We start from the raw sequence: 13830 nt of genomic DNA on the forward strand, positions 1-13830 counted from the left end.
TCTCTTTCTGAAAAAGAGAAAATGAGATTCTATATATTTTATGGATTAACTGAAAATCATAACATTATAGCATTTCACTTCTGCCAGACATGTGTATCTTAAGTAATATCTATAATTTATGTGACTATCAGAGATCTTCTTACGTTGAATAAATGCATTACCTGCCATCCTTACTATTTGGGGGAAAAAGTGTGTTTAATCTATCCATAATGTTGGGAAAAGTACTATTTTATGTTGGCCAAGGCTTTTGTTTTGAAATGAAAAGAAAAACACAAAACCAAACCCAAAAACATAGTTTATAATGCTCTAATACATTACCTCTATCTGATAATGAAATCAAAATGTACTAACTGAAATAAAGGGCTACCCATTTCTAGTAATGTCTAATTTACTGAATCCTAAATTAGAAATTTTTGATAATTACATTTTTAGGGATATTCTCAATCATTCATAATAACTATGGCACACATGTAAACTACATAACTCTTTGCCAAATCTACTTTTATTAAGTAAATGAAAAAGTAAATTCAAAACATCAATAAGTCCAGTTTCTATAGATTCAAAAAATTCCTTCTTTTAAAATTTCAAGTTTTCTTCACCAGGCATGTTTATTAATTCTTAATTCTCTTATGACTATGTCAAAAATTTTAATATTTTAATACAGAAAATGACTGTCACTTGATATTTGTTCTTCATAAAATTAAAATACTTTTTCCAACTAACTTCAACTTCCTTCTTAGCAAAAGTAAACATTTGTTCCTGTTCTGTAATACTCACGTAATGCTGAAATACCTTAAGGCTTAGCTACCTCTATAAACATTCTATATTCATTCTAGCTCCCCTCTTTCCCAGAAGAAAATGCATCAGCAGTCATAGAAAACTCGAGTATATATTTGTATGCACTGACTATTAAACAGCAGCAGGGGGAGCAGACAATGAAACACTAAGAAAAAGCACCCCAGAAATGCAATGTAATTTATGGCAATAGAAGCACAACAGAGATATTTCTTGAAAAACAAATAGACAAAATAGATCCTATAAAGAAACAATGACCATGTTTGCAATATTGGCCTATATACATCTGGAATGTTCTAAAGAAAAGCTGTCTGTCTCTTAGAAGGATGCTTGAATGTTAACTTCAAGATGTGCTTTCAGCTTGAAGCACAGTAGTTTCCAGCAATGACAAGACAAGAAACTGCCCCCAAATTAGACAGGAGGAAAAAAAAACCCATATTTTTAGAGCGGCACATTTTGAGGAGAAATCAAAGGGATTTTGTTTCCTCCTTCAAACATTCCTGCACTTATATTGAAGGCCTGGTGAAATAGGTGTTGGCCACAAGTGAATAGAGTTATAGGGTCCTATAGCATAATCCTTGAAAACCCTGAGGCTTAGGCTCCTGGCCTGTCCTCCTTGAATCCTCAACTGACTTTCTATAAGAGAAGGTGACCAAAATCACCGTGAAACTACTCTGCATTACAAACATCTGGCAGGATATTCTAGCTTTGCACAATCTGTACAAAAGGATGGAAATGTGTCCACCGAACCCAGGTAGTTTTACACGTTCTGAAAATGAGTAGGAACTGGTTTTTTCTTCCCCCCCCCCCCCCCCCGCAGTTATACAGTAAAACTAAGAGTTATTTGGCTTTTCTGTTTGAAATTCTATAACTGGAATGTAAGAAAAGACTAAACTTCTAATAAGAACTTCAAAATGTTTATGTCTCATTGAATCAAAAAAGTGTCTATATAATTTAAGCGTTTTTATAATAAAGCAATGTACATTAAAGACAGTTATTTAATAATTATATTATGAAAACCCATAAACTTAAAATGTCAAGCATAAATTACAACTGAATGTTAAAAAAAATATATGTTAGCCAAGTAAGCAACCAACTAAGTTTGACCTAAAACTCAAATAATAATGCCAACAACAACAGGTATAGTGCCTACCATTATCAGTCATTACTTGTTTCTAGCTATTTTATTCTTTCAACCTTCTGCATTAGCCTTTAAAAATAGATATGGTGTCCACCTTATGTTAAGGAAATTGAAGCTAAAAACGTTAGTCATTTCTCTGATGTAACTCAGCTAGCAAGGAACAAAATCATGATTCAATTTCTAGGTCTGTCTACCTCCAAAGCTTTGAGACTTCACCAAATTCATCCTTAACTGAAGCAATGAGGCTCCAAAGGAAATCTGTACAAATTCAGGCAGATTAATGTGTTTATGAGGGCAAGTGCTGTAGATTTAACCACTCAAATTAAATGCCATCTGGAGCCTCTTACCTTACTTGGTACAAGCATCCTACATGTATTACAACAACTCTGGCCTTGGACAAGAATTCAATAATTTTCCTACCTCAATACCATCAATAAGCATTATGCTCATTACAACACCCATCAGGAAATATATCTAGTTACTTCTCAAACATCATTTAAAAACTGCTAATAATTCAGATTTTTACATTAGGATTTTTAAAAACATATGAAGAATCTTTTAACCCAATTAGCTAAATGGGTTTGAAGAATCAATTTCCTTCTTCCTGACAGCCAAATGCATCTTCATAAAAATCACCATAAGGATATAGTGATTATGTGCATATAGTTCTCTATATAATCATTTACAAATCCTTGTTCTTACTAGTTTTTATTATTTAAATCTGTTAGAGTAACTTTTTTTTTTTCAAACCTCAAGAGAGAAGAAAACAGAGAAAGATGTAATCACTTTTCAAAACAAAACTAACCTGAACACATTGATTGGTTCAAACATGTAAAAAAAAAAAATAGAAAAAAGAAAAAAGAAAAAAAGATGGTAATAAATAACCCAAAGCTATGTTTCAGACTTACTCATTCATACTTAAGAGATATCAGACAACCTAGTGGACGTGTGATACAAGCTGTCACTATTCCATTTTTGACTTAGGCTCACTCACGGGGACCTTCAGATCAGCTGCTCCAACTCAGTTTACAGCTCATGTGGATGTGACTTATTCCTGCCCTTGCTATCAAACAGAAGGGTCATTTTACAACCTTTACTAAGAGCTCCCCCCTCTTTATGCTAATCCTTTTTCATCTATAAAAAGTTACATGAGCTTAGCACTCATCTAGAAATGAATGGGTTAAAAAATGAATGGCTTAGACATTAAAAGTTTAAGCAACAGCTACATCTGAGTTCAAAAAAAATTTAATGTTAAAAATAAGTGTCCTGTCAGTAATCATTCAACCATAAGACATAGGCTGCCAAAATGACTATATTTTGAAGAAGTATTTTCTCAACCTAGACTGCACTTCAACCAAATAAACCTGTATATTAACACAGTCATAGTTTAATTTAGGGTCCTTCACAATGAAGATTTAAAAATAAAAATCCCTGTCTTATGAGGTGCCTTTAAAAGAGAGGAATCGTTTTGAGTAATTATTGTGACATAAAGTTTTATTTTTTAAATCTTAAAATGTGGATAATTACTTGACAGTTGTCATATATAGTGGATTATTAGAATTCATGTTCATTTTTAAATCAGAAGACAGGTCTCATCTTTAAGAGTATGGATTTTGGGGGAAAGTAATTGTAGCTGCTTGGGTTCATTTTGCTGAAAAAATACAGTCAAATCACCTTGAAAACAAAAGCAATTGCCTGCAGGTGCCTTCAGGCTCTGCTCTTTCTTTTACTGCACAGAATTAGCCAGAGAAGAGGATTCAGAGCTTAGGCCCACTGCAGAATGGTCCCATTCAGCAGCTAGGACAATGGAGACACTCAGCTTATGTCCACTGCTATTATGAATCAAATTATGAGCGGAAAATTTATATTTTAGAAATTTAATAAATAAACTGAGAATCCCTAAGCCAGATGAGAACAATGGCACCTAGTGCCACAGCAGGGAGTAGGAGAGCAATAACCCATCAATTTAATGAAGAGCCACACCAAATTTAGAAATGAGGCCCAAATGACAAAAAAAATAAATAAAAATAAAAAAATAAAAATAAAATAAAAAAATTACATTTGATCAGCATGCTTATGGGTAAGTCAGCATGCTTATGGGTAGGTTAGTGCCTGCAGCCAGTGACTGGAGAGTCCCTTACTTTATTTGCAGGTAGCGTTTCACTTTAAAACAATGCTGTCTATGTAAGCATTATCGACAGATAAGACAAGTGGCTGATATGCTATGGTATTTTAAAAAACTGCGTGAGAAAAAACAAAACAAAACAGGTGGCATAAAAACGACAGTAGGCTAAAATAAAATTAAAAAAGCATCACTCTCTGAAAAATACGTGCACATACACAGTAAAATGGTATACACTTCCTGACCTTGTAAATAGGTGGCTCAAAATAAAATATCTTTAAGAGGCAACTGTTACTAATTGTCACACAGTTACCCAGTTCTTACTGGTTGAATCTCCTGGCCATTTGCATCCAACATGGGCCGGCCTCCTTCCCTATCCCCTCAGCCAATACTCATAAAAACATACATAACCAATGATTTCCTTACACAACTAACGACAAAACACAGGAATTCTGAGAAATACAGCAAAACAGACAACACTCTACCTTGCTTTACAGCCGAGCCAGGCTGAAGGTTACTTCTCAGCCCCCCAAACTCCACTAACCACCAAGGCAGATAGGGCACCAACGCTGCATCAAAGCATCCCTGTCACTAAATGACCTCAGAAAGCTGGACTTTCCAAGACTGCAAGGAAGGAACACGGTAAAGATCATAACGGTATTTTCTATCTTTGCTGACGTTTCTTCTGGACAGGTATGACCAAGTGAACGTATAAAGGGTCAGTTTTCACAGGGTCCCCAGACCCCTAGACAAAACGAGGGGCTAAGGTTCCAAGTTCAGTTTGAGAGATGACAGCAAGAGATTGCATTGACCTCCAGCAACTCTTATTTCCAACTGGGAATCCCAAGGGTACCCCTTAAACATGCAATGCCCATGCACTCGACTGGGTTTCTGCAGCAAGGGCAAAGTGTCACGATTCTTCCCATCTGCTCTCCCCCAAAAAACAAAACAAAACAAAACAAAACAAAACAAACCACTGTGTCCTGGAGGTACTGCAATCAACTATGTCAAAGCGACTTTTGCAAAAACGTTTCATTTATCTGGAGTGAATGGAAGAGAGAGGGAAGGCACCGAATCAGGAAACCTCCCTCGGAGGGAGCAGAACTGCTAACAATCTGTATCTATTTCCCGGGGCCACTGGAACTGGTTGGTGGCTTCCCCGGCGTGGGAATGAATCCACCGCCTCCGGACTTCGGAGAGAGCAGAGCAGAGCAGAGCAGAGCAGAGCAGGGCCTTACCTTGTTGGAGGCCATCTCACTGACGGAGTGCCTGGTCTGCAGGGTCTCTAGCTGGTCCAGACACCAGTCCAGCTCCTCCAGGGTCTCGCTGGCCAGTTTCTGGTAGGCCTCCTCTGCGAAGAGATAGGGAAAGGGGGGCTCAGTTCTCAGGCGCTTCCCGGGGCTGCCGGCGAGTTCAAAGGGGGCCATCCTGCCGCCGTACCCCGCCATGCTCGGATGCCCGGTGCCCGCACATGAGGGCTGCTCCTTCATATTGCCGGGCCGGGCGCGCTGCTGGCGGGGCAGCCGGCCTCGGGGCGGCGCGGGCTCTCCAGCTTGGCGTCTCCGTGCGGCGTCCGGAGGGCGCGCCGAGGGCGGCGGAGCCAACTTTTACGCGCGGAGACGCGGACGGACCAGGAGACCACGATGCGACTCCGGGAGACGGCGCGGCCGGCCGGGAGTCCTAGTCCTGGAGGATGACGAAGGGGGAGGCGCGTGCGCCCCGGAGGAGCCCGCCCCGCGGGAGCGGCTGGTCCAGCGCCCGAGCGCCCGGCCGGCCGCGCCTCGCTCCGCGCGAATGAATCAGCCGCGCGGCCGGGTGGGTGCGCGGCCACCACGTTTCCTGTTTTCTTTCTCAACTCGGCGGGCGGCGGGCGCAGCGCCCCATCGCCGCGGCGGCTTTCCGGGAACACTCCCCCTCTCACGCCCCTCTCGGCCCCCCGCGGCCCGGGCCCCTCCTCGGCTCCCTACAAAACGGTCCTCCGCAGCCTCCGCCCGCCCCGGCCCCCGGCGTCCTGCCCCGCTGCAGCCTCGGTGCCGCCCCGCCGCGGCATCACCCCGCTGGCTGGGACGCCCGGTCGGAGGGGAGCGCGGGCCAGGGTGCCTGCGGAGCTGCGGTGGGTCCGCGCAGGGAGCGGGGAAAACCCGGCGTGGAGCCCGCGGGGCGCGGGGAGGGGGACCTGGCGCGCACGCGCGGCCGCGCACCTGCCCCGCGCGGCCCCTGAGCCCCTGCGGAGCCGCGGCCCCCACCGGGTCTCCCCGGGAGCCAGAGCCTCCTCGTCTGCGCCCCCGGCAGCCACCCGGGATATTTCGCGGGAGACCCGACGGGCTGCACCAACAAGGTTATGTAGGACCCGCGCAACCGTTTCTGAGGGTTTGGGTTTGAGGGTTTTTGACCCTTCGTTTCTGAGGGTTTAGGATTTGCCTACTTTCATGAGGACAGGGTGGTGGTGGGAATAAAAGCATTTCTACCAAGACCTGACTTTTTTCAGTACTCAGTCACTGCTTAGCACCAGACTATTAAATTTGGGGGGCGGACATATACAAGCAAACAAAAACATGCAAAGTTGTGGATCGGAGCGCTCAGACTTGACAGTATGCTGAAATTTCATATTCAGCATTGCCTAAGAGTTATCTTAAAACAACAGCCCTGGGAATGCACTACAGAGTAAAGGCAATCTGCACATGTCCTGCATGCGTGCTGTGGGAGCCTGTGGAATTGCAAACCAGAGACCAGGATGGTCTTGGGATGCCAAGTGGAAAAAGGCTGGCAGGGTGTTTCTATCCACCATGCACAGAATAAACTACAGAGGTGAGAAACATGAAAAGACTATATATGAAAGCCGGTTCTGTGTACAAAAGCTGACCTGGGGACCATGGGCACTCTCCATGAACACATCTATAATGGAGAACTTCGCTACATTAGCCTGTGGATAAGCAAACCTCTCGCGGGAAAAATAATCTAAACTCCCCAAAGTCCATCTTATAAAACTTTGTCATTTTCGGTTAGGAAGAATACATTGAAAAGCTTACATGAGGTTGGTGAGATGGCTTTTCTTAGTCTTGGAATCTACAGGTATTGATATAGGAGAAGAAATTCTGCCTTTGAAATGTAGGCTCTATAAATGATCAGCAGCACAGACTGAATCTCAAGCTCCTGGGATTCTCCAGGTAAGTTTTTATATATCGTTTATAAAAGTTAGAATAACTTGCAAGTATTTATTACATGTACTGCGTGGTTCATTGTTATCAAGGATTCTTGAACTGCTGCTATTCACTTTGAGAACCCTAGGTTAAAATTTGCCTCTTCCATTCTACTGTGTGTTTTTTCCCCCTATACCAATCTCTGTAAATGTATACTTGAGGTGAACAAACAATTGCCTAAACCTTGCCAGGTGAGTTATAAAGTGTAAGGCTGGAGCTTTAAAAGAACAACCTTAAAGATAATTTAAAATAGTAAGTATAAAATATTTTACCTGTATAGCCTTGCCCTGATTGATTATAAGAATATGAAAAATATAACATGCTTGTTATAAAAATTGAAACATTATACAAAGACATAATGGAGAAAGTCCCTTGTAATCCCACATCCTAATACTTTCCATATGCAAGCATAGCAATACCTAGTTGTGATGATGGTATTATAGTACATCTATATGTTCCCAAGGATTTGAGAGAGGAAAGGGGGCAGGGGAAGGAAGAAAGAGAAAGAGAGTGAAAGAGAGAGGGACTTTAATGTGAGAAACATCAATTGGTGGCCCCCTGAGGAGCCCGAATGGGGATTGAACGCACAACCTAGGCCTGTGCCCTGACTGGAGTCCAACCTGCAACCTTTTAGTGTATGGGACAATGCTCCAACCACTGAGCAACCCTGCCAGGGCTATATGGTTTTGTTTTTGCTTTTTTCATCTCTCTGCTGTATAAAATAGGGATGTAGGATATTTTAAGAATAAATTGACTTATTTTGGGTAATCTGTCCATTGTTAGCACACCCAGTGGGTTAAAGATGCAAAATCATTGTGCTAAGGATTTTTTATTGTCATCTTTCCAGTCACTGGTTACATCAGAAGCCAGGAATCCTCTCCCCATACCGCTAAAACTTGGCTTTCCATGTTCCTCTTCCCTGCTCTCCAATTCTTCCAAAAGTCTGAGCTCCTGTGTAAGTAATCCCCTCCCATCTTCAGCTTCTCAAAGCTTTTCAGAAATACAGGCGTTGGGCCCAACAGGATGTGGCACCAGATATTATATTTCACTGTTTATTTTTTAATCATAATAGAAATGTAATTCTGGAGAGCCAATGCTTCAAAACATGTACTTAAACACAGGATTGCCCTTAAGAAGGAAGTACAGGGGCAATGGGAACAACTTATTTCAGAAGACCTACTTTATGTCCAAATCCTAGACAATCAACATTTGGGTGCAATCATAATGTGGTAATAGATGTATTTTAAGTTCTAACATCTTCTGCATGTACCTTATAAATCTGGAGAATGGGAAAAAAAATGAACAGAGCACATCTACTTACCAACAAGTAAGAAAATAATTGCTAATAACAGCAAAGAACACTTTGTTCTATAAAACTGTTGCTCAAATAAAGGATTATTGTTGATATTAGCATAGAACTAATACTACTTTTTCCAAATGCCTAGGTTTATAGGCAATATGGTTAACCACAGTTTTTCAGGATCATTATTAAATCTTAACTTTTAGGAATTTTAACCCCAAATGGTCTAAGACACTGAGTAACTGACCTTTTCATCCCTGCTAAAAAGCCTCAATGTGAAGTTGCCAGAGATCTTACAGGATCTTTAATCACCAAGCTAAACAAACCCACCTAAGTGTCATCGATAGCGAGACACAGTGAGCTCATTTAATTTTGTATTTTACCAAGAACACACACTGTATTCCTGAATAAAATACTTTTCTCCCCAGAGAGCAGTAGTCCCTATGTACTGCTTGAAACTATATGAAAATTCTTCTATTTAACTGTCTAAAATCTTGCTAAGTCAAGGAACTAACTATAGGGAGAAAAATTCCCAATCCACAACTGTTGGCGAAATTTCATAAAAGCGAGGAGAGTGCAATGGAACAGCAACTGAGAAATAACTCGAGCCTTTGAAAAGTCTCCTCCTGCATGGTTTCCTTCAAGGCACCCTTGAACTACGGAACACCCGTGATTCTACTCGGGATCTTCTGTGAACAAACAGTTCTCAATTCTTGCAGGCTAGCACTTGGCTTCCGTCATTGTGATGTGATCAAGGGTTCCCCTGACACATGGCCTGAACCGGCGCCAGGGCTCCGGGAGGAGATGCTGAAGCAGCAGCTTCCCTATGCAAAGGAAAAAAGGAATTGCCTCAGAGCCACGGCAGTTAGCGAGGGGGTGAGGTCGTTTTCTTGTGAAATGTTTAGCAATTACGCTTACCCACAACTTAAGCAATGTTGACCATTGAGGTAAAAGGATCCACTCTATGTGATGTGTAACTGTGTGGATGTTGGCTTTACTAAATATGAATGAGTAAGGTCTGTATAAGTTTGTCATAATTCCTAGACAGGCCTATTGGTATAAATGAAGAGAACAGTCCTCCCCCACAACCCAAATCACTTACTATAAACACCATTTGCTTACACTTAGTTAAAAAAAAACAAACTATAATAGCAGATTTAGATTTTTCTTAAAAATAAAAAAATATGTATTTTCCTAACCAATTCCAACTTCTCCTCCCCTAATTCCCACCAAAATTTTCTCTTTGTTCCTAAGGTTGGAGTTGATGGTATCTGAAGTAGGCAGAACTGGAGAAAAATGACTTCTATTTCATGTATTGCTTTGAGCTAGTCCCTCCCTGAGTTCGCTATAGTAAAAGATTTGTGCAGGTTAGTTCTAACTTTTGCTGACGTTTCCCCCCTCCTCTATGCATTTTATCTGATGGGAAATACATGAAGGAGTTGGATTCATTTTCAATGTGTACATGTAACAGGTTTAAGCAGAGCTTGCCAGTGGCAAGCTGCTCTCATGTCCAAATATATTTCTGGCATCAAAGTTCTTGTTTTGAAGTATTTTAAAAGCTTATGAAATATATAATATTTCACTTATTACTCAAAAAATCCTCCAAAGGGAAGATGTGCATAATTTCTGAGTTTTTTTGCCTTCTACCTTCTCACTACCTTACGATTTTTTTTTCTAGTGCTTTGCCTAAGGCTCTAGTAGAACTTGAAAATGAAATAAATGCAAGATTGGGTTTCAGTGACTTCTAGTACTATCAGTAAGTCAACTTCTAGAAGCATCAGTAATTTATTTAGAATGGACTAGGTGTCATGTATTTAACAGAGTCTGTAAAAACAAAATTAAAAGGGTGTGTCTTACCCAAGGAAACCCTGGGGTCTAGAATGGAACGAATAGAAAGCATTCTGAAAGAAGAAAACACATGGGTTATGGGAAAATAAAAAAAAAAAGCTATTTAAATCAGACTGGGACAGAGGTAGAATGAGAGAAGGCTGAGTCCAAATGAATGAAATAGGAGGTAAGAGGGTAAGAAGGATTTTTTGAGAAAAAAATATGAGTAAAAATATGGGCTTATATTTACTGAGGTATGTGTGCATGTGTATGTGGAGAAGGGAACTCTCCTGAACAGGGCCTTGCTCTGGGGAAAGAGGCTGGAGAAATCACCAGACACTGGCCATGGAAGTCTTGTCAGGCACCTGCAGGTAAGGCCTTTGGACTGAACCTCAAGAGTGGGAACTGCTGAGTGACTCCGAGTACTGTGTGATATGGACTCTGATCTTAATTAGATGGGAAATTCTAGGGCTCTGGAATAAATGGGATTGAAGTAGGCAAGGTTGAAGTTAGTGAGACCATTATCTTCAGCCATATTATTGGTAGGATAAAATTAATAATTTATAGAACATTTGCTTCTCTGATGATTCTTCTTACCTAAGACAATCTCAGAATTAAAATTATACATTTTAATGCATGTGTTCACAAAATATGTCAGGCATGAAGAGAAAAAGACTTCCCAATGTGATTTGTAAGGAGATAGACTTCTTGCTCTTAAAAGCTATAGTCTTCTAGTCACTGAAATATTAATCATACTGCATTCACCGTAACTGTTTTCATCAGAATTTCAGGGAGAGCCTGCCTGCAAGAAAGTGTTTGATAAGGTGTGACTTTATCAAAGAAGGTGTGACTTTAAGGAACCCTGGTTTGGATGAACTAATCTGTCATCTCTTACACAGAAGAGAGGGGAAGACTATGCCGATTGTTTCAGAAGTGTGTGTGTGTGTGTGTGTGTGTGTGTGTAAGGAGTTAACTTGGCAGACAGGGTAATTCCACCCTATAAATCACCCTCTCCCTCAAATCTTTAATAAAGTTACTGATGACATAAAATGCTAAAATAAAGAGATTTTCTTTGTTTTGTTTTAACGCAGTGAAGGGGCTGAGCTTGGAGGCTGAATTGGCCCAAACTAACTGTCAGCCAGAGTTGATACTGAAGAGAAAAAGCAATGAAAGAGGAGAAAACTTGTGGAAGTCAGTGTAAGAGCAGGGAGGGCTTTTGTCCAAGGAGTTGGGATTTGAGCCAAGGTTAATCAGACAATCTGGGTTGGAGACTCCATATGACCTATGTTAGACTATAAGAAATATTATCCCTTGACTGAAACTGGAAGAGCAGAGGGAAGTTCCAATTTCTCTTCTACATACAAGCCATAATTCCTGGCACATCACTTAATCTTTCTTAAGCTTTAATTTCCTCACCCGTGGATTGGGGATAATAAAAACTACCTTATAGATTATTTTAGTGTAAGTGAGAGACCTTGAGTTAAATAACCTTGCATTGCTCACCTAATTGATACATTTCCAGGCACTGTATTAAATGATGGAGATTTAGCATTGAACAAGGTAGTTGAAAACTCTGCCTAATTCTCAAAGACTTTCCACTCTACTGGTTATGATGATCTTCTTTTATTGAACACCTGCTATGTGCTAGATGTTGAGTACCCAAAAGGTAAGGAAGTAACTGGGTTTTAAGAAGCACATAGTCTAACGAGGAAGCAGGTATGTAAGTTGTCCACTGAAACCAGGCAGTAGGTATAGATAAGCACAAGGCAGAGAAAGGGGACATGGAAAGTGTCACCTACGACAGCCTGTGAGAGATCTGGGAACACTTTCTGAAAGAAGAAATGTTGGCCTGGAGTCTCTAAGGATGACTGAAGAGTTAACTTAGGTGGAGGATGGAAGGTGACAGTTGAAATGAAGGGGAAACATGTGCCATTGCCAGTCGGAGAACAACTTACAAGGTTGTTTAAATAAGTTTATCTGCAATCAGGCATTTGATATATGAGAGGTTCCTTCCTCTCTCACAGGTTCTCAGTCCTCAACCAGTTACTATGAACCCTCACATATCAACCAGCTATGGGCTGAATATGAGTGAACAAATCTTAAGATCTACAATAGTCTTCACAAGACCACACCAAATCATGCAAAGTTACTATGTATAAAAAATGTGGAATATATGTCATTGGCTAATGAAAGAGCACCACTTACTGTGGGTTTGGTGGGACGATCGTGCCAACATTTCCCAAAGAATGTTCATATGAACAGTATTCCTACAAGATTCTCTTTACCAAAAGAATTCTGTGGTTAAACAAGTTTGGGAAATGTTGAATATGTAGCCTCTTTGGCAGTGATTTGTCATGGACATGAACCTCCCAAAATCTAGAAGTTCTACAGTAAAGAGACCCATTTCATGACAAGTATAACCTAAATTTATTTGATATCAGATTTAAAAAAAAATATAACTATAGTTTTTTATTAAAGCATACTTTGGAAAACTTTGTCCTGTACCATATCAGGTGAGTCCAAAAACCATAAACACACTGAGTTCTGTGAGTTCCCATATATTCAAAATCCCACCTTCGACATCTTATTTCCCTTCTTAGGCCTTCCTGCACTGTTAGAATGGTCAGAGAGTAATCTGCCTCTTTCCATTCCTTCCTCTTTCTTTCCCCCAGAAAGAGAGCAGTCAAGAAACCACATACATATTTATTGAACCTCTCTGATGTTCTGTTGCTTTGAAATACAAGAACATGAAAGATTCAACGGCCTGGGCCTGGGAAGGAACTTACAATATCCTGCTGAGAAAATCAGACACGTGACCAGCTGCTGCCTAGAGACAGTGTAAGGTGATGCAGAAATCATTCAGCTCAGGAGTGCTATTGCAGCCCTGAAGGAGGGGACTTTATGGACTGTCGTTAAGTGTACAGGGTTCCGGGAAGAAGGTGAACCAGGATGTATGTCTTTGATGATGAAGTCTGTGAGTTGAATGGCTGTGGGAGGAGGGAGTCAGCTAGCATCCTTTTCTGGTGGAAGAAAGGTCTGGAGCCTGGAGAAGGGTGACATGTGTGGGCGGTAAATAGAATGGATGGAGTAGACTCCTTGAAGGGAGAAAGGAAATAGAATTGAATACTTAAATGTGTAGCCTTGAGCTAATGGAGATGGTGGGAATTGGATAAGTGAACTGGTAGCCCAGGAGGAGAAAATAAAGGAGAGAGCAGGAGGGAGATCCAGAATCTTTTGCAGCAGGACAGATGCACAGCAAGCGGGAAGCAGCGTTCTCAGGGTATCCACTTCCGTGCCCATTAGGACAGTTATGAGCAGTAGAAAGGGCATGGCTTAGGGAAGAGAGGTCTAGGCTCAAATGATGGACTCTGCAACTTAGCAACCACGGGTGAATTATTTAGCTTTCCTGTACCTTGTTTTTCTCTTTTCTCACTAGGGCTAAAAA

General features: G+C 41.0%; 2 protein-coding genes across 10 annotated transcripts in view; one reads left to right on the plus strand and one right to left on the minus strand.

Annotated features, from left to right (window-relative positions):
* Window positions 1-13830, minus strand: part of PDE4D (phosphodiesterase 4D) — a 1156670-nt gene that overhangs the window by 40100 nt on the left and 1102740 nt on the right. For 8 of the 9 annotated variants that reach the window (XM_084880599.1, XM_084880598.1, XM_084880600.1 and 5 more), the window contains one exon: window positions 5297-5409. In XM_084880599.1, coding sequence (XP_084736725.1) covers window positions 5297-5409 — 113 coding nt within the window. Of the gene's footprint in view, window positions 1-5296; window positions 5410-5498; window positions 5999-13830 lie in introns of those variants that run through there. The other variant, XM_084880597.1, reaches the window with a different exon arrangement.
* Window positions 5505-8207, plus strand: LOC311621016 (uncharacterized protein; the record flags this gene model as incomplete). The annotated part of the gene is made up of 3 exons (XM_084880822.1): window positions 5505-6396; window positions 7131-7225; window positions 8106-8207. 2 exons carry the CDS (start codon window positions 5505-5507, stop codon window positions 7181-7183), a joined length of 945 nt encoding a protein of 314 aa, XP_084736948.1. The 3' UTR covers window positions 7184-7225; window positions 8106-8207.

The sequence above is a fragment of the Pipistrellus hanaki genome, assembly GCF_964339955.1.
Source record: "Pipistrellus hanaki genome assembly, chromosome: 4".
NCBI lineage: Eukaryota > Metazoa > Chordata > Mammalia > Chiroptera > Vespertilionidae > Pipistrellus > Pipistrellus hanaki.